General features: G+C 38.4%; 1 protein-coding gene across 2 annotated transcripts in view; it reads right to left on the bottom strand.

Moving 5' to 3' along the window:
- Positions 1 to 201: 201 nt before the first annotated feature.
- The window catches only part of LOC139819245 (aquaporin AQPAn.G), a 32,689-nt gene continuing 10,739 nt past the window's right edge, over positions 202 to 22,151 (bottom strand). Inside the window, exons 1-4 of one of the 2 annotated variants that reach the window (XM_071788442.1) lie at positions 19,223 to 19,683; positions 17,020 to 17,213; positions 2,890 to 3,033; positions 202 to 1,875 (exon numbers count right to left, since the gene is read on the bottom strand). In XM_071788442.1, the coding sequence (XP_071644543.1) occupies positions 1,480 to 1,875; positions 2,890 to 3,033; positions 17,020 to 17,213; positions 19,223 to 19,241 (753 nt within the window). In that variant the 5' untranslated portion in view covers positions 19,242 to 19,683 and the 3' untranslated portion in view covers positions 202 to 1,479. Of the gene's footprint in view, positions 1,876 to 2,889; positions 3,034 to 17,019; positions 17,214 to 19,222; positions 19,684 to 22,151 lie in introns of those variants that run through there. The other variant, XM_071788441.1, reaches the window with a different exon arrangement.

Genomic DNA, 22,151 nt, shown 5'->3' with positions numbered 1-22,151 from the left:
GCGGCAAGACGGGACCGCGTAACGCCTTCCCTCATAGGTGACGACGTAAATTTACCTATGTCCGGATTAAAGTAACCAGATCATGCTTGCTGTTACGCTTCGCTCTCATTAGATTTCTAAAGTTACGCATTATTTGGAATTTATAAGTGCTATTATTATTTTGAGAAGGAAACAAGAGTTTATAGAAATAAAAACGTGTAGTACTGACGGTAAAGAATATATTTATTAATGCTGTCATTCGTGTCGGTGCGTAGTAAACTAATTAAATGCTAGACTACGTTACACTTTACGCTAGATCGGTAGATAATTACGTTCTGGTGATGAGCGATCTTTTAGAAAAAAAATCAATTTTTTTAATCGATCTTGAATCTCAATAACTATTATAGAATAATTAGAATCGATTTACTAATCTTAAATAAAAGAAGTGATTTCTTAAAAAATGATCCAAAAAATCGCATGAAAGTTTAAATTTTAAATGATTAGAAATCAACACATAAAAAGAAAGAAAGGGCATAGAATCGATTTTTGTAGGAAAAATTTTTTTTTTTTAATCTCGAATCGAGATCGCCCATCACTAATACGTTCGGTCTATTGCTACGTGAGCTATCTAAGTTAACTATATATACAAAATTCAGATCGGCGATGTACAAAATAGCGGATGTAGGATTCATACAAGACGAGAGTGTCAATTGATAAATAATCTCGAGTTATGTCGGTGTCACAATGATAGTAAGTACAATGATGATAATGATTGAAGAAATCTCTCTTCGCACGCTCTAGGAGAATACTTTTAAGTTCTAATTTCTTAAGGTGAGAAAGGGAATCTTTGGGAAAGGGTATCAATCTGATATCTTATGCATTATTGTGTGATAATATCATATACGAGTCTTACTCCGCAATAATATTTAATAGATAATAATTACTGAAATATTAATATTAATATAATATTCTGCAATTTTTTTGTACGTTGTGTATTATACAATAATGTCAATGTATTTTTGCTTCTTGGGACTTTTTCCGGTTGAACGCTGTCGATTAAAAAGACTTGGCATGCCAAAAACAGGAAACAGACGACACCATTTGATACTGAATGTAAATGATATAATTAATACAAAAAAGATTCCAGATGAAATAAAATATTACAAAAAATATTCAATGTGGTTTACATTGTAAGATAATTTATATACTGAAACAATCTCCTTTCCTGAACTCGTCGAATCTATAGCATTTCGCTCCTCTTTAAAATCCGCAGCGTTCAATTCCACTCAGAAATATATTCCCTGTAAATCCTTCGCGAACATAATCTTTTGTTAAATGCAACGGACGAAGATCGCGAAAACCGTCTCGCGATCGTCACATCGTCATCCTTACAATTCTACGTCTTTATTTACATCCGGGAAACGTCCGGTGTCTTCGCGGGATAATTATCATTATTAGAACCCATCTCTTACATGTTCGTAGGATTCAGAAGTTGCGCCCTTAGAAGTCATATGAGCCCTCGTCGTCCTCCTTGTTGGCTCTCAGGCCCAGCCTGTACACGCCGCCGGCCACGCTGCCGCCGATGAGCGGGCCCACCCAGTAAATCCACAGATTCTTGTACTCGTCGTCCACCACGGCCGGGCCCAGGCTTCTGGCGGGATTCATGCTGCTACCGGTGACGGGCACCGCCGCCATATGGGCCACCGAGATCGTCAGGCCGATCGCGAGCGGGGCCCAGCCCCTCACATCGGTCCTCTTGGGATCCGTGACGGCGTGAACGACCAGTACCAGCAGAAACGTGATGATTATTTCCATCCCTACGCCCTGGCCAGCGGTCACCTCGGTGTGCAGCGCGGTGAGACCCAGGCCGCTGGCATGCGTTTTAGGTATAATCAGCTGCACGAAAAGACGATTCGGTTAGACGAGTCGGACTTTCTTGGCAATCCTAATTATCGCCGAATTGCAGTGAGACACGAAAGCGATACCATTTTCCATTTTCTTCCATATATTATTTAGGTTTCTTCTCTGTACAAATTGGACGGTAGGGTATTAATTGTAAGATGAAGATGAAGATGAAGTATGCAATGTCGATTTATTCGTCGGAATTAATTCGGGGTATAAAAGGATACGCAAATTACTATCATGCACGCATGCACGCACGTGCGCTGCTGTCTCCTCGCGAGTGATCCAGCTGGTCGGTCGCGACCAGTTTCTGATGTAATGGGTGTTACGGTCGACCAGAAAAAGAGAGAGAGAGAGAAAGAGAAAGAGAAAGAGAGAGAGAGAGAGAGAGAGAGAGAGAGAGAGAGAGAGAGAGAGAGAGAGAGAGAGAGAGAGAGAGAGAGAGAGAGAGAGAGAGAGAGAGAGAGAGAGACCGGGGAGAAGAGGCGGACCTTGACCTTGCGCAACGGCAATTTAATTGATACGGGTAAGACGAGGCACTTTCGGGACCCCGCGCCAAATCGAAATGACAGGCTATCAACGATCAATTTCACGCTTCGGCCGGACGATCATTGTGATTACGCCGCGCGTGTAAGGAACATAAGCGCGTTTAAATGAAAACGTCGGACGCGCGACGCGCCGACGCGATCTCCTCGAGTTGCATTTTATAACTTATACAACGCAGTCAACGATGTTCAGTAATTTAAGCTCTAAATAATTCCAACTAGCAAAATAAGAAAGAATTTAATTTTTAATAATCCCGTTTTCATGGCCTAATTAAATAATAAGAGAATCGGAGATTAAATAATACGAAACTTAAATTGCCATCTAATCTGGCCGTTTTTTTGTTGTGCATTCGGAGAATTTTTTTAGGAGATATGGAAATCAATTTTGAAATTATTATATATTTAGATTAATTTTCTTGAATTAAAAAAAATGAATCGCAGTAAACTTTTAAATTCTACGTACATTGAGAACAGCGGACCCCGCAATAGCGCCGCAACACTGGCAGACGATGTAACTGATAGTTTTGAGAAGACTGCAATTTCCGCTGATCAGCAGACCGAACGACACAGCCGGGTTTACGTGACAGCCGGAAATCGGTCCTAGAACCTAAAAATAGAAAAAAGATATTGTAACATCTCGTTAACAAGGTAATAATAATTTGTTTTAATTTTTCGCGTTTTTTCTCTTATAAAACTAAACAGTAATATGATAACCCGCACAAACGGAAATGCATAGATCAGGAAATAAGATACGATCCTTTCGTCGTAATTTTACATTTATAACTTTAAAGATCCTTCCTTTGTCAGTTATGGTTACGATTATATCACGCTATCGTCGTGTCGAATCTTCCAGCATTAGAAACCATCGCGGGAGTGGTTTACGATCCATTTCTCGATCGGCGAACTTGCTAATAAAACCCGGGCCGTGAGAAAATTTCTAAAGCCTCACTTTCGCAATTGCGCGGTCCCACGCCCGAAGAGGAGTAGGGGAAAAAAGAGAGAGAAAAAGACAAAATTCATTTCTTAAATTTATCTCGGACAGTTTCTCAACGATCAACGTCGCCGCGTTTTGACAATCCTACACCGTGTGTATGTGTGTACGCCTGCTTGTAAATTCCCTTTACGTACTCGGCATATAGTTACGCAGAGCTCGCATGGACGACTCGAAACGATCTCGAGCGCCCGACCTTCTCGTAGATAGCTGGATGAGCGATCTGCTTTGGAGTCTAAGACTATTTTGCGAGATAATTTCAATAAAAACGCGTTATATTTAAATTAATGCGAATAATAAAGTAAAAAATAATCAGAGACGATAAACAAAAATATCCCAGTGAACATATAGTGTCCCAAATCGAGACATATGACGTCTTAAGACGTCTTATGTCCCGATTTGGAACATGCGTGTTGTCTGATAATTCTAGGTTCCGCTACAGTTGCACAAGTATTCGCGAGGTGTCTGGACACGAGCCTTCAAGCCGGGGCGTAAACGCGATGCATCCAGAGCAGTCGATGTTTGATTTATAGTGGCATTGCGTGTGGTTGCTAATCGATAGCAGATGGTGGCCGTGGCAGATAAAACGCAAACCGATCTAATTCACGTGCGCAATTTGCACACACAAATTGCTTGTAATGTCCGCTTGTAAGCTCACTTCGCAAATTGCTGGTAAACTTCCACCTGGTATTAGCGCATTTTGCATTAATAATAACGTCGTTCAAAACGCGATTGTAGCGCACGATATAAGTCGCATTAGACTTAACGCGCACGCAATAATCGACTACTTTGTTGCAAATAACATATCATGCGTTAAAACGATAGTTCGATAAAAATTCCTAGCTACACCAGGATGCGTTAATAATTGCACCTGGAAAATGATCAATACAAACGAACGTGATGCCCTTTTCGCGTTTACGCAAACATGTACGTTTCGATCTTATTATGCACGCGTATATAATAAATTATTTTACAAATAACATACAACTATATTCATTAAAATGAATCAATTTAATAAAAAAAACCTAGGTATGTTGGATAATTATCTTAGAATGAAACAAAAGCATTACCCTTTTTTTTCGGTGCATCTTACAGGTTCATCTTAATTACGGAATTCCTCGGATTAATCCGGCACGCGAGACTCCGCAGATTCCGCGGCGTCGCTCGCTGGACTCGTCTAAGTCCCTCGGCTTGGGCCCGCTGGGCCTGGAATACGGTGCGGGCCCCGACGCACCGCGCCGCGGCCCAGTTCTCATGCACGCCGGCAAGGTCTCGGCTCGCCGCGGGCGATCGGCACACATATGCGCCGACCACGATTACGCAAGTGTTCCTCTCTCTCTTCTCTTTTGTCCCTTTATTTCTCTCGATCCTCTCGGTCCCCGTCAACACGCTCGCTCACCGATCCGCGATTTCCGACAATTCCCGCCGCGAATCCCGTCGAGGCATTGCGCGAGAGGTATCCTGAATTTGCACCACCGTTTATTCAAAATTCGCCGGGAAAACTCGTCGGAAGATTCGATCGATTGTTATCCGCGGAAAAGAAAAAGTATCGCGAACAAATGTACAGGGTGTCCCTGAGGCGGCCGCTTTTAACTTTAACGAGAGCCTCTTTTTAATGAGAGTCTCCTTATTATAATAAAAGATTTTGACCGAGAATTGATTCGCCATTGAAACGCCGGCCGGGACCGACAGAGTAAACGGGAGAGACAGATTTTTTTGTGCGCGCGCGGGTCCCACACAAGCGGGACCGTACGACTTGGCCTTGCGGATTGCCAGATGAGATGAAAAATCCTCGTGTCTTACGGCTTTAAGTGACACGTACCTACTCACGCGACGCGTGAATCCGCTTGGGCCCCCGTATAGGCATAAAACGCGTCATATTTAAAGCGCGCCCTAAAAGGGAAAGTTATGCCACTTTTCGCGACTCATCGACCTTGTCTTCGCGGCGTTGTTCCGAGAAAAGCAATAAACGAACCCCCGGATGCCCGCGCGAAATTTGCACGTATCTCGGCGGTTCTTATTTTGCCTTATTTTGCCCTCGCGCACCTACTTCGAGATGCTTTGTATTTTTCAGCCATCGTGTGATTGCTTCGTATTTCTCAGCGATCAAATGTGATTGGTTGAAATCACTGGTTGTGTTGGTCGCAAATCTTACTTGTCTCTCAATTTCGGATTTTTCGATCTTCAGTTCATCTTCCGATAAAATAAAATAGAAAGTAAGTGGAAATTAAGCGATAATCCTGTTCAAAATTTCTTTGAGACTTATTTCAGTGAAATGTGGCTATATATTCAAGAAGCCGGATCGTAGCCCACGCAGATCTTACGATTTCGGATTTTTAAATTTGCACTTTCGGTGAAATTATAAGTGAAAAATACGGAAGTCCCAGTCTAAAGTTTCTTGGACAGTCAAATGCGGCTGTTCGAAAACCCACGCAGATAATAAATCTTCACTTTCAGCGAAACTAACTGAAAAAATGTGGTAATTTTTCATTCCAAGTTTCTCGGGACAGTCGTTTTAGCCGATTATTGGACTCCCCATGGACTCTTCACGCGGTTTCTTTAACGTTCTTGAATTAGAGATCGAACGAAAAATAAAATTAATTTCCAACATCCGTTCCGGCACACCGGTAGGTCGCACAATCTCGAATTATCTTGCGGTTTCGCGCCCTCGGGGCCTTACGACCCACAGCCCGCGGTCATACGCTCCCGTCTGCAAAGTGCGCAGGATCGGATTCGAAGGGGATAATACCGCGAGCTGTTGCAGACCGTTTGACGAGAAATAAATGATGAACCAAAACAATAAAAGAAAGAATAATAAAATAAAAAACGGGATATCAATGCGGCAATCGTCGCGTTTTTCTCTACTATAAGGAAAGGCAACTTTACACAAATAATCCTGGCTTAGAGTCTTTATAATATCTCTTCATTTTTCTGTATATGAATACTGAAATGTAATAAAATAAAGTATGATCAAATAACGGTCACAATAAGATGCGATTATTAATAAATATGAAATATGATATCCTATTTGATAATAATAGAATTACAAAGCAATGGAATTGCATCATAATATAACTACATAATACATAATACCGAAATAAAATAGAATAATGAAACCGCGCACATTTTCGATGCATTATTAATCGCAGTCTCGCTTTCTTATCGTCGACGAAACTCATCGCGGACGGGATAAATCCGAACCTGAAGATGCATATTCGCCGTGCACGTGCCACGTTCCTTTTTCGCGCGAACGAGCGTGCACGTGTGACACACGTTGCTGAAACTTCGTCACGAATTAGCGGCGAACAGGTGCAAGGAGGATCTCGCGCGCGGTAAATTATTCCAGAAATACGTCCGTAGAATATACGATGATAGGCAAAGCTGATCGCCTTGAATCACTTTCCTGTCTCCTCCGTGGCGGATCATATCTTATTGTCATCCAAATGACGGAGGTCGAAGGCTGATGCTGAATTCGCGGTAAAACCACAAGGGACTCTCGAAGCCGTGAGCGCGTGAAATGGAAAAAGCGTCCGATCCCATGAGAGCTGTTGACCCTTTTCAACTTTATTCTTTCGAAACTGCATGAACAATAGCGAAATATTGCGGTATGATACCAGCGATATGAACTAACTATAAATGATAAATTGATACGTGGCATTCGCTACCAGCGAATTATTTATGTACGTCCAATTCGATTCCCGATGCGTCGCATTGGACAATTAATTTAAAATATTTAAATAAAACGTCAAGATAAATTCCATTGTTATTTATATATATTATATATTTTTTTTTTCGTACGATTCAAATCACGATCGTGATAAGTGCCGTGAAACCTAAGATATTAATGATAATAAATAGTAGCGCGAAAAGAAATGAGATTGAGACATCGAGAAAGTGTTTCACGCCAATAACGCGAGAAGGATCGGAGGGATCCAGCATTAACGAGATGCGTGCAAATTTACGATGCAAATTACGCGTCTCTCTCTCCTTTTCGAGAGACACGGACCGTCATCGTCCGTCGACTCGTTCGAGAGTTAAATACGACGGAGCGCGAGCATTAAATAATGGGCCCCGCCAACGTATTGTCAGTAATTACCGTAAGGTGTCTGGCCCCGCTGTTCCGTTACAAATTTGTACACGCTGTCGGCGGCACTCTTACTGCGCGAAGCCGCAGGATCGGATCCGCAAACTCTTCGGAGAGAGATAGAAAAGAAAGAAAAGAAAGAGAGAGAAAGAAAAAGAAAGAAAGAGAAAGAGCCTAATCTGAATTATTTCTGTATATCATAGTATAACATACATTAATAAAAAATTAATAAAAATTAGTTGATTAATTGATTTCACTAATCGACAAGGACAATAGCAATTAAAAATAAAATATTTGAATAATAATTAATAATTGCTAATTAACAATAGAAACTAAAAGAATTTTTAATCTCTTATTAGCATTTGTCGAATTTATTTTTAACTACATCTGTTAAAATATTTCATTAACTATTGAGTAATGAATGATTAATATACACCTTAAAGTTTGCTTTTGAATTACATAATTATGATGTAGCTATTGCGCAACATAATATAATTATTTTGTTAAACGAGTTTATTTGCCGGCCAAATTTTCCCTTCGTCTTGAATTTCTTCGAGTAACATATCGGCGATTAAATAATTTAAAGATGCATTACGATTGGCGCGAGTATCAGGCCCATCAATCTCTAGGATCCATCAATCTCTCCTGATCCTTTCCAGTGCGGGCCTGCGTGTAGAGACGTAATTGGGCTGCGTGACGCACACGAGCTGCAAGGCGTAGGACAATGATCTTTTGCCTGTGGGCCTGCCTTACGCAACGAACGCCGCGTGCACGAGGGAGCGGTCCCTCTCGGGGCCCATAAAGGCCCCCAGCAAGATGACTCTAATGTTTGCCGAAGGATACGCCGTTCTTACCGCAGGAGTCAGATTTTGTCTTAGATAAATCCTATTTCAGATATTCTTGCTTGCTCATACACTCCAACCGTAAATCATCCTTTTCCATTTTATTGCGTCACGCTGAAGCTTTTGAATCGCTTCATTGATTTCTTCTTTTATCTTATATCTTGGACGTGCGCGACAGAAAAGATTGACAAACTATACGAGATATTAAGGTGAGAAAACAATATTAAAATTTTGAATTTTTTGTCTTTCGACAAAATATTTGTATTATTTTTATAATTTTGGATTTTAATATTATTTTTTTATCGAAATTTGAACTTTCTTGTCTTTATTTTTTATACGTCCGATTTGTATGTTATTTTATTCAAATATTGTTTATTGTTTATTAAATTTATAAGTGGATTGGGTATATATTTTTAAACTGTTTAACATGAAGCAATCTGCATTTTGTTCAAATTTATTGTGAATTTTGTCTCACATATGATTTCTAAACGAGATCGTCGCAAGTAAAATTTCGGAAAATATAACGGACTGTTTCGGAAAATATGACGGACTTGCCGAAAAGAATCGCAGAAACGTGTGACGCAAGATCGTAAGGCCCGGGATAAAATGAAGTATCGAAACTTAAATGTGTCGAAAGCCTTGGCCCGGCTCTAAAATCAATATTGGCGGGCATACGAGTTTTATGCAAATTTTTCCGAAAGAAAACAATGCGGCGCGGTCACGGCACATATTGCACAAATCCGGCAAAGCGTAAAGCCCCTTGCACAATGCCAGGCAACAGGCAATAGGAACAGGGAATAGAAATCAGAAATCATGTATAAATGCAGAATAAACAGTGACACAGGCAATAGACACAGAGTTTCCGTCACGTTGGAAATTCTGTGCCTATTGCCTATTGCCAACCAATCATAGCATTTGAATTTTTTAGGTTGTAATTAACGATTTTTTGGTTATTTCCTGTTCCTATTGCCTGTTGCCTGGCATTGTGCAAGGGGCTTAAATCAGCGAGAGGAGCGGTAATAGAATATAAAGCGGCATTAAAACTGCGCGAGAGATGTCTTTCAACGGAATGATTAGCGAGTCATCATAAATCAATAATCTCATGAATCTCTCGAGAAAGTGAGAGGCGATCGTTAATTTGACGTCATATATGCTACGAACGGAAAATGTAAGGATCTCGCTCTCGTTGCGCGTTTATCTTGCTCTGAAAATTGCGAGAGACGAGCGATCTGAAACACGAGATAATGGCGGGGATATACTTTTTGCTCGTCGCAAAAATTCGTACGCGTGCAGACGTGTGCAGACTCAGATGCTTATCATCCGCGCGTGCGGATAATTAATAAGTCACTCCTTTGTGATTTTGAAACCTTTTTAGTTTAACTAATTGCGCCCGTCATTTACTTTGACATCGTTGCTCGTCTAATTACGTCTAATTGGCTTAATTGAATTAAAATGCAATTTTAATCAAACGGGCTTGAGCAGAGCAAACATCAATTTAATTGAATGAAACATAATGTATTACACTGACAAACGTTTTAAAAATTAACTTACTCTTAGGCTAATGAAGAATTTAATCAATGGAATTTTCATTAATATCTTTTATCTTATCGCTATCGAACTTGCTGACATATTAATCTACGCGCGCCCTTGGTTTAGGGAAGAATATCCTCTAAAAAAAATGTACTTTGCCAAGACACGCGCGTTAATTTTAAATTATTAATTATTAATCTTGAACGATAATCAAAGCTACAATCTGTTATTCTGTCCACTCTATTTTGACTTTTCTTGATTGACTGACATTTTAGTATCTCAGTTATGCAAGTCAAGATAAGTCAAAGCAGAGTGGGCAGAATTTTAGATTGTAGCTTTAATTGTCACGAGACACTTAATAAGGCCGGCTAAAAATCGCAATTCGTCGAAGAGATCTCCTCTAGGATCTCTCCTCTCGTTTAACGACACCAACGACCTGTGTTTTCCGACGATCCGAGCGGGATGCTGTTAATTGCATCTCGCGTTGCGCAAGAGCAAGCTCTGCCCCTCGCTCTTCTCGCCTCGCGCGCTCTCAAGTGCCGCGCATTTGCGTATAATGCGGAGCGAGATGCGTGCGATTTGCATTCGAACAGAACAGGATCGGCTGTGACTTTGCAGATCTGCGTCTCCTCCTCCCTCCCTTCTCTCTCCATCTATCACTCTTCTCTTTCTTTCACCTTCTCACTTTGTGCTCTTCCCATTCTTCTCGCTCTCTCGTCCTTCGACCTCCTCCCTTGCGCGACGTCCCTTTCTTTCTTCTCTCTCTTTCTTTCTTTTTTTTTATATCGCCATCCTTAACCGGCCCGCGCAAAAAAGACGGTAGAACGCAGAATGAGGAATGGTTGAACTGCACGAAGTTGCAAGTGTACGAGGGGATTTTAATAATAACGTTTGCGCAAACTTTTTGTGAGCTGCTCTTTATTCTCTCTCTCTCTCTCTCTCTCTCTCTCTCTCTCTCTCTCGCGAAGTCCAAATTCGTTGGATTGTGAACCAATATTATTAATCGTCGAAGTGAGATTTTAGTTTTCTCCAAATCGATAAATATTGACCAATTAAATTTTTGCTGTTTTTAATAAGTAGATACTTGTTGCAATCATATATACAATAAATACTTGTAATTAAAATTTTTCTGTATAGGCAATTTTCCTTCAAATTAAAGAAAAATTAGAAAACTTTGATTAAAATTGAAAAAGATTTGTACAATTTTAATTAGACAACAATATTTGCAAAAATTTTAATTATAATTAGATTTTATTAGAAGAGAAATTTAAAAATTCTAATTAATATTACAATTCAATTAAGTTAAATCAAAGAAATCTGAAGTTCAGAAAAGATCAATAATTATTTAATAATTTGTTCGATTTAGTTTCAAGACTGGTTGAAAACAAAATTTAGGAAAACGAGTGACGACTACGTGTCAAATAAATTTGAAATAACGAAGAAGTAGAAAAAGAGGAGTGTCACCGAGTGCGACACAAGGTTGCACGATTTTAATCGCGGCGAATTGCGGGGTTTCACAAGCTAATGAAAAGTGCACGACGTGGACGGCTCTCGTGCTTTTTGCCGGGCCTACATCTCGGGAACACCCGTGTCGCGTGGAAGAATACACGTTTCACGAGCGCGTATTAATCTCTAAAAGAAATATTAGCATACTCACGAACGGATGTTATTTACGGCCCATTATAAGAATTATTACGCAAACAAAAAAGGTCTAAGTAAAAAAAAAGAGAAAGATGATCGTTACCTTGTATTAATAACTGTTATATTAATAATAAGTTTTTGCGAATCACAAATATATTAAATTGCGCAAATATATTAAATTCCAACTTGAATATTGACATTATATACATACATGAAAGATAACATTCAATATTTCTCTGTCCAAATTCTATTAAAAATATCACATTGGATTTAAATTAAGTTTTTTATTTATGTGGAACACGAAAATGTCAAAACACGATTAATTATATTATCAATCTTAATTCCCAATAATTGACGTAGGTATTCCTTTAATAACCGTAAGCGGTTATATCCAATCCGCGTGCTGTGCTATTGATGCAAGCGGTGTGCTATGAGATCTCTCATCGCGCACTAGATCCACGACAATTATCTTGTACAATTATTTCATCTCGATAAACACGCGGACTCTTTCAAATATTTTTTCAGCGCTACTCCATAATGCGTCGTTTGTTCAAGTTTTTCTGTCTCTGTCTTTTTTACTGCCTAGAGAAAAGCCACTTAACGTTTCTTTGCCAAGTCTTATTCAGCGACGATCGGTCGTGCACAGCGCACTTGTATAAATTATAACTTTTATTCCACGATAGAAAGAGAGAGAGAGAGAGAGAGAGAGAGAGAGAGAGAGAGAGAGAGAGAGAGAGAGAGAGAGAGAGAGAGAGAGAGAGGAAGAAAGAGACAATCGATCTATAAATAATAAGCGGTTACACAGATGTCATCAACGTTTGTTCCTCACGCCGGCTGCGTGCAAAGCGATTGGTGTAACAAAACCTATCGCTAACATCGGAGACAATACCGCCTGTTGGAGCGAGAGAGACTTTTGGCATTCATTTCTCGTTCTGAATGGAGCTGTCGGATCGAGAACGCGTCTTAGATCTCAAGTGGAGAATTTTCGATTGAGTCGCCTGTTTGAAGAGACGCGTGGCTAAACGATGCTGTAACACGATTACGGTATACGATTGAGATATAATTGGATGTTGGAGTTGAAGGGAGGAGGGTGTCGTTTTAAACTCTAGCGCCAGAACATTAATTTGTCAAAAGCTTATAAAGATACGCATTATCGTAAAAGGGATACGTATCGCATAGAATTTGAGAAAGTGCGGCATATTCTTTACTGGAAAATAGGATCGTTAAATAAATCGTGAAACTTATGTTTTAATATAAAATAAATTTATTGTTTTTAGACTTTAATTTACTTATTTTTAAAATCCTTAAAAATCCTGAAACAGTTCTAAAAAGCAGTAAAAAAGTTTTTTCTTTAATGAAATAATTCAGATAGGTGTCTTATAAATTTTATCATTTTTACTAAAATCAACTCTTGAAAAAGTAAAATCTAATCTTGTCAGACTTTTACTTCGAGGCTTTATACTTCGAGAGATCGATTTCTTAAGATTTCAAAAGAAGAGATATTTTAAAACCCCTATCATTCAATCGTCGTTCTCAATTAAAAATCGAGTTCGGATCTCATTGTCTATCTCTCTTTAGGGAGAAGATAAAATTCTTCGCGCAATTTTTAGAGCACCGTACAGTCATATCCGCGCCGCGAGCTGTCGGAAAGTGAAGTCAAAAGGGCGATACGCACAGGCGGGATAATAGTGAGCGCTAGTCTCTCTCGGGCTCCAGCTCCGGATCTCTCGAGTAGGTTGTCAGAAGCCCCCGGGGCACAATTGCACCATCTCCGGACGGAGTTAGACCCCCTTGGGCGAACCGGCGACCTTATTTACCCTACCACCACGCGGGGCCCGGGCGGCCCACACATGTGCGTTCGCGTGTGTCAATTAAAACGTCGCCGCAACTAAGCCGAAGTTCACGATCCTTTTACGAGAGGCATAGATGGACATGGCGGAAAACAGATCGAGGGCGGGGAAAAATGATCGCGGCACGACGGACGATCGGTGTACACAGTTTAAGAAGACTGGTCTCGAAAAGGGGGGTGGGGAACTAAATTTGCGTCAATCGCTGTGATTAGATGATATTAAATATATCTTAGAAAAATACATTCTGTTCATAGCTTGCTAATATTATTGATTATTTTGTACTATTTAATTTTATTTATCTTATTAATTTTTTTATCTTAATGTTAATTAATTTATATATATGAGAGGGAGAGTTTTTTTTATTTTTCTCAGAGAAAAGACACGCCGTTAAATTAAGCTAACATTGTTGTAACGATGTTTATCCTGTTCTGCTAATTATAACAACCATCTTATTCTTTTACTTTCGTTTTCGACTATGTCCACGAACGAAGTTCAAGTCGGGGGGGACGGCAATTTATCCCGGGCTTCCCACGCCCGGCCACGAATCGTCAGCGAAAAAATATTTCAGCCAGTTAACGAAGTGACCATTCATCTCCTCGTGATCGCGTCGCGTGGATTCTGATTGATACAAAAGAGGCCGCGCAAGTGCTCTTCACAAATCGTTTCGGCCCGAAAGTTCGCGTGTCGACAGAGCAGCGCGCTATAAACTGTTTCGAGGACGAGGTCAGTCCGCGAATTCGAAAGGACGAGCCGCGAGCGCGATTTAAGGATGATTCCCCTCGCCCTTCCTTCTCGTCTATTTATCCGTCTCAATAAACGGGCAAGCGATCCGGTCTTGCCCGTGCAATCGCATATCGTCGAGAGTGCACTCGTAGCAGGAGTGCGCGGAATTTGTGAGGAACTTGTTGCGAAAATTTGTTTCTGGACGATTCTAAAGATCATTTGACTTCTAAAATCATTTTTACTTATAGTCTTTTAAATCCTTACAATTCTCTGAAGTATTTTCACTCATAAAGCGTAAAAATAGAAAAAAAAGCATTAATATTTCGATTAGTTTTATTTTAGCTATAATACTATTATTAATTAAAAATTCTTTTATTATGATATTTAATTATTAATTATTAATCTTTTTAATATCGCTGTCCCACATTTTCCTACATTTTTGTTTTGTTATTAGGTATATATGTATGTACGTATGATACATACTTTTTTTTCTTTACTTTTTTTCTCTTTTGACTCGTAATACAAGATGTGAAGAAAAGATAAAAGGATTGAAACGACAGAGCAATCGACATGTACAAAACGCCAAGCGCAAAATTACAGAAAATTGCAATCGAGAAAAACGGCTCTCGAATGATGATTTTGCGATTTCGTAATGAAGCATTTTAGACGATCGCTACCGATAAGAATTAATCACTCGCGAGAGAATCGTATGCGATACCGCGTAACGGACGAGCATATCCTCCGCGGTACTTGATCGAAACGCGATCAACGATTACTTCGTTCTCTACCGGTGGTTATCTTATCTTTTTTCCTCTTTAAACCTTTGCGGAACGTTGCTATTTCGATTGAGATCGCATACTTCACGCTTTACATAAGCAGATTAGCGTAAGAACGACTGAAATATTGTCGGCGATTTTTCTTATAAAGAAAATTCGCGATCAAACGATATCAGTCTATAATTTAAATTTTTTGTTTCCTCTTCTCTCAATATATTTTATTTAAATATTATTTAAAGTATATCTTAAAGCATACATTAATAAAAGAAAGGTTACATCACATAAAATGTCCTCTTACATTAGCCTGTAGAAAGATCAATTCATGGAACGAGAGTAAGAGTGACTAGACGGGTCGCGAAATTTAATCGAGGTGAATGGAATCCCCATTTTGGATGCTCGAAATATGGTGTGTTGAAAAAGCGTGTGTATTGAATTATATTTTAAATATATATTGAGATGAGTCGACACATAAAATCAATTTTAAGAATTGTAGAAGGAATTAAGTGTCAATCACCAATATAATCAGTTCTGCACAAATCTTATTGTATAACGTCAAAAAAACGAGTCATCATTTATTATTTATTATTTATTTAGAATGTAAAAGGCACGCTTAACAAAATTTCTCCGGAATTCACTTTTTTTTACTTTGTACATAATTTATTTTCAAGAAGCGCGTTTATCCAATCCATTCAACGAAATCAACGAATATTCGAAATATGTAAACATGATCGATATGGTGGATCGAAAAGCAAGTTCGCGCGAGAGGCGCTTTGCGGAAAAAGGAAAGGTTAAATCACGAGGTATGTTAATTAATTACTAATCATGACGTAAAGCGAGGTGATTATACGCGCTTGTTTCTCATACGCGTGTCACCGTTAAATGCAGATGTCCGAGCGGACGATTGAAATGTCCTCGCGGAGAATAATGCTAATCTTTTTTTGATATTTTTAGAATCCCCCTACGTCACGCGAAGATCCTCAGTTTTGTCTGATTTTAATATTCCCCAAATAAAAAATATATTTTTCCCAAATTGTTATAAATATATATTTTTAAATATATACGTTATATAATATCTATATTTCTCGCAATGTTTTTGTGACGCGGATTAAATATGGAAACGTCCAGACCGTAATTAATGGAAAATATTTTTGCTTTGTGCATTGTTGCGTAAGACAGCAGCTATTAATCGACAATTATTCTTTTAAATTGCAATTCTATTTAAAACGCGTATACTGTATATTACGTGGAACGTACAATAATTTATAATGTGAGATATGACGTTATATATTTAGCTTCAGTTATATATTCCGCTGTTGTTTAGCTATCAAACATATCACAATCCATTATTTATTGCAAAAAGTATATGTCCGTAAATTATTAAATTGATTATTAATCGATAAAAGATAAATTTCAAATTGTATATTTCTTTGTATAAACTGGGAAATAAAAAAGAAGAAAATGTTCAAGGAAGCGAATTCAAGGGAAGCCGAGTATTCGCGTACGTATATACATATACGTTTTTTACGAGCAAAGATAAGAATTCATGTGGAACGTAATGTATTTCATTGAGCGAGCAAATCTTAGTCGGAGTGTTTATGCAATATTCCTATCACAGTTTTCTAAAAATATCTTTTATATGGAAACTATTTGTTTCAACGGAAATACTCAAGCAGACAAAATATTCGAAGAACAAGATAAAATGAGAAGAACTCGTAATTCTGACACGACTTCCACTTTTCAATGCATAAAAATATTTTTGGCGAATCCGTTTAATCAATTTTTATCACAAGTATTCACTAAGCTATCTATTATAAATCATTTACCGCCACAGTTGTCATCTATCACATATTACGATTAAAATTAGAAAAGAAAAATCTGATTTAAATTCTATTTAAATTTTAATTAAATTACGATAAAGATAAATTCTGAATTCATGCATGAAATTTCTAAATTTGTATTTTTTTCGTACATAATTTTTTAACGAAATTAAGATTACTACATTTAGAGTTCTTTTGTATACTTTTTGGTTTAATATTTTCAATTTTACTATTAATTATTATATTTCTATGTAGAATCGTTTATTTTACACTTATTACGTTTATCACTTATTATTACGTTTATTACATTTATTTTTACTGACGACAATGGTGACTCACCTGTGCCAAACTTGCCACCGCGAGGCCGAAGGTAAATGCGATGTGCAAAACACTCGGCGGCATCGTAGTTGTCCACGAGATACAGGATGCGGTGCCTATGAGGACCAGGAGAAACGTGCCCAGGATCTCGGCGAACAGCATCACCAGGAAGTCGAGCTTGGTGACCTCCTCCAGGCCAACGAACTCCTTCATGCCTGCGAAAAAAAATCCGAAAGTCGATCAGCTCCAGCTGCGATCCGATCCATTTCCCGAAGAACTCGAAGAAATTAATCTACGTCTAACTTTCGTAACTTCAATCTTCGCAACGGTGGTACAATCTACTTGTTTAAGAAAATTAACTTTCGTATAATTTCACAATGCGGGTTTCTTGCGCTTTCTGCACACTTATGATGAGCGAAAGAGAAATAAGAAGAGGCGAAATTGAGAGGTACAATTAAAACAGATTTGTTTAGATTGTAACGTAATAAAAAAGTTTGTAGATTGTTAATTTAGATCTTACCTTTATTATCTTTATTGCATTAGATTGTAATTTATTTTTGGTTTATTTTAGACTTACTGTAATTTATTAACGTACACTCTATTGAATCAATTACGTTTTCCGTAAATTTGTATTTTATTTCCTATTTCTTTGTTAATTTGCAATTTATGTAATTTAATTTATTGGTTAATAACTCAATTTACCAATTCGCGACTTGAATTAATTAAATAAAAAAAGTGTGATGAGCGAATATACAAGAGGGAAGTTAGCGAATTCTTATCGCACCCTTATCAAGATATCATACACAAGAAACATGTGTCCAATCGCCTTTTAGAGTGTAGTGGAATGGATTGCAAAATTGTGATTGAAAGGCGCGATTAAAAGGCGTCTGCGATAACGTGTAATGTGTAATGTCCGAACTAATGTGTTTGATATTAATTCAAGATAAAAGTTAAGTCATGTCCGGCACATTATTGCGAGGAATTTCCCGAAATATCTATGAATGTCGGACTACTTTTAAGGAGGCCGACCATTGCGAAACGATATATATTCGTCCGCGAGTGATATAATTCTATAAATGTTAATTGCTAAACGTGCTTTTAAGTACCCATTGATTTATAGAATATTTATATTTTAGATCTTAATTTTATGCAAAACTTGCGCATTTTTTAATTTATATTGCATATTTAATATATAAATTGTCTCAATATTTAAGTTTTTATTCTATTTATTTGATTAATTACCTATATTTATTTCATTTCTTTAAAATTTATAACATGTCCAGTTTATAAGTTTAAAAAATACTCTCTTTCTTTCAAATTATTTTCAAGATTTGGTACTGCAAACACTTAAGATGTTTAGAAACCTAAAGTCACGGATAAAGACGATTGAATTTGGTTAAAAAATGAAGTTTAAATTAAAAGAAGAAAAGATCGCGAATGATAAAAGTTATGTGACTCTTTCGTAACGCCTTATATATATCGGTCATATGTTTTGGGTCTCAATGACAGGATCGCACGCGGTTTGCCTATGTAATTTACTATCTAGCTAACAATGCGACGTATATCTTGGCTTACATGCATCGTCACGACGAACAGCTACCTTGAATCTCGTTCTTGCACGTAACATTATCATTGATCAGCTACTTCCTTTTTTTTTTATACGGCACGGTCGAGATAAAAATCCAACCGTAAAATAACAACAAAAAGTTTTCTGATGCGTAAAAACTTAACTTTAAACACTTTAACTAACTTTAAACTACTAACTTTAAAAACTTTTAAAAGATTCGGACTTCATTCCCAATCTAATTGTTAATAAATTTTTTATAGAAACGCAAATGTATATATAATTACAGCACCTGTTCTGTTTATGTTTCATAAATCCACAGCTTAGAAAATTTTTACTAAATTTTTGCTGCAGTTTTTCGATTATCTTGCTAGTCCACTTAGCAAAGTCCTATCTATTCTTGATTAGATCTAATCGGATAAATGCATATAAGATAAATCTATTAAAATCAAGCTCTACACACCGTAATAAAATTAAATATTTAAATCTAATCGCGATGTGACAGGAATAATTAATCATGTCCATCTAGCACAATCTCGTCTTTTCATCCTCGATACGACACCTCCGATGTAATCCCTCGATACAAGGAATATTTAATCACCGGCATATCAACACGTCAACCGTCCCCTTGATACTCGATAGTTCCCATGCGCCACGTACCTTTCCACGGTTTGCTCATGGTCACTCTGATAACAGATCGCTCCTCGACCACTTCCGGGGGGTTCACCACTTCGAACTACTCTCGATCTCCCTGAGAAGATCGATGTTCTCCAAAGACGACAAAGAACGAGCCGATTCGTCTCGACGGTCCTCAGGCGGAAACCTCCTCAGCGACTTCCTCCCCCTGCGTACCCTCGACGGTGTCGCGGTGTGTTCAACTCGCACGATGTGGAAAGGGAAATTCGAATAACACCCCCGGGATATGTCAAAGAACACGAGGAGCGGTGGACCGGCACTTCCTACGCTATCCACGAGTGGTGCACACCACGTGAAAGAGTTTCTGGGCGACGTGCGCGAGTTTCGCCTTCATATATCGCTTGCGTTCGCCGACCGGCGGCGCGGGTCCTCCCTCTCCCCGAGCAGCAAGCGCGCGCGCGGGCGCGCCCGCGCCCACGTGCCCCCCTTGTCTCTTCTTCCTTTGAAGCCCCCAGCCGAGAATGCGGCCGATCGTTCGAAAGCTTATCGAGGAAGGAAAAGAAAAGAACTTGCACAAGGGGGTACAACCGTGCCCATCCTGTCGCTCTCGATCCATCAGGACGCGCGATTTCCATGCACCGGTCTGTCGAGCGATCGCGGCGCGTGCCCTTGACACGCGGCCGAGATTAACGTAAATCTCTACGTTCGATGAAGTCACGATGTGTTAAAGAAGTTTTTTTTATAAAATCATTAGTATAACTAGCTAATATATTTAAGTTAAAATAATTATATTTAAAGTGTTAAATATAATCAATTAAATTAAAATGATTTGATAATGTTTAATAAAATTAAAAGAATTTGTTTAGTAAATTATAATCCAAGATTGGATATAATTGAATTTTAATTATAACATTTTAAGATCCATCTTTTATAAAAAAAAAATTAATCCCAAATCTCAAATTTATTAGACACTTTTCAGATATTTATAATTACATGCTTTAATTACCTACGTCTCCTGAACACATTTTCACGCAGTTCTTTCGACATCGCGTCGTCTGAGTCGCGACTCGCGAATTCTTTGTTTACAATCAGAATGTATTTTTGCATCGCGATGAGTTTACTGGGTGCAAGTTTCATTTGCATACCTCTTCCAATTAATCAGTCACAATGGGAGGGTTGCACTTTCGGACGGTAGGCTTGAGGAAAGGAGCGTCCACCGTCCACCGGAGTGCCACGCGTAAACATTCGGCATGCGTGACGCGTGACGCACGTGCGTTACGCGCGATGAAGGTAATGGCGTGTCGCAGCGCCGCATGTGCGTATGCAGTACCATTCATGAATTCGCAAACCTGATTTAGCGGATAGATGACCTTTAACGAGCAACACACGCACGTCAATTTGCAATTTATATTCTTATGTAATTTCGCCGAAATTTATGATTGTGTAAAAACTTTAGAAAACACGTTCGCGAAGAGCAACTTCCAGTTCCAGTTCGCCTCTTATACTTCAAGTTCGGCACTTTGGCGACTCTCAATGTCTTTTATTTATTTATTTAAAAACTTCTCTTGTTTGTTTACCTATTACAATCTCCAGTGGGTCAAAGAAGTACTTGAACACCCAGTTTTCTTACAATAACTTTATTCGTAGGAATAATACATAATTACAAATTGTGTCCATAAGTAATTTATTACATACGGTGTATGTGATAAGTTAATTATGTATTATTCCTTCGAATAAAGTTATTGTAAAAAAAACTAGGTGTGCAAATACTTTTTTGATCCACCCCTAACAGCAAATGTATATTCTGAGAATGTTCAGAGGATATCATAAACTATAAGATATTCTCTATAAGATAAGGATATTCTCAGTATATTAAAACATCCTTAGTATATTCTAGAGATATACAGGATTTTATTGCTGTTAGGGACTGTATATGCAAAATAGACATCAATAGACAATTTGAGGACCAAGTACGAGTATCTAAGTATCAAGAAATGAAAAAGTAAAACAAAGCAAACGAAAAGTATCGAATAATGTATCGTGAATATCATTAATAAAGATGGCGGATTAGCGCACATTTAAATGCATTATGGAGGTGCCAAGTGAGAAGAAAAATCGACGCGTAACGGAAAAGCGGAAACCAAACCGGGGAGTTTTTGTAAACCAGTTTAATATAAACGTGCGTCTTAATTCGATGTAATATAAATTAACGAGTTCGTTTGCGCGTGTTTTCAAGCGGACACTCGTCCGTGTTCGCGAATTTATGGATGGCGCGCTCTGTGTGTCAGTGAACTTGTCCAAGTCGATTTCGGCGATCCCGCTCTCTTTCCTCACTTTCGTTTTCGCTGCCGGATGAAGAGGCGCGATTTTTTTTACGCATTTTAACGCCCGCGTTTGAAAAATCCCGCTCCCGCGTGGGCGTGACGAGAGGGCGATCTCTTTCGTTACAAAAATTCAATTCAACGTGACGTGCATTAAGTCAATAAGTCGCGCCGCAACATACGGAGAACGGTATAGAAACACCTGCGAACTTTTGAAGGCCTCGCCGCGCGCGAATTCGGAACGGAGAAAAAATAAACATACCGAGTGAACCGTAACCCAGAATGTACGCAAAATTTTTGTCGCGCCTTGTTTCTTTTTTTTTATTTGCGATGTGAATATTATTATGCGGATGAACTTCAAATTTGTCGAAGAATTTATAAGAAATATTGAGACCGTAAATGTTATGCTGGGGCCTGCGCTCGGCCCTGCGTTACAAAAAACTCGCGACAATCCTAAAAAAAAAAATATAACAACAGATATATAAATAATGATGAGTAAATAAATAATATCTACATAACAATAAGTAAGTAAACAAATAAAAATTTAAAATATTAATTCGATTTATATGTATTGACCTAATTAATAAAGATTGTGTTAATTGATAAATTACTTTAATTTCTCGATCGTTTTG

This window comes from Temnothorax longispinosus, chromosome 9 (assembly GCF_030848805.1).
Source record: "Temnothorax longispinosus isolate EJ_2023e chromosome 9, Tlon_JGU_v1, whole genome shotgun sequence".
NCBI lineage: Eukaryota > Metazoa > Arthropoda > Insecta > Hymenoptera > Formicidae > Temnothorax > Temnothorax longispinosus.
The sequence above is the reverse complement of the archived record's forward strand: the minus strand, read 5'-3'. Positions and strand labels throughout refer to the sequence as shown.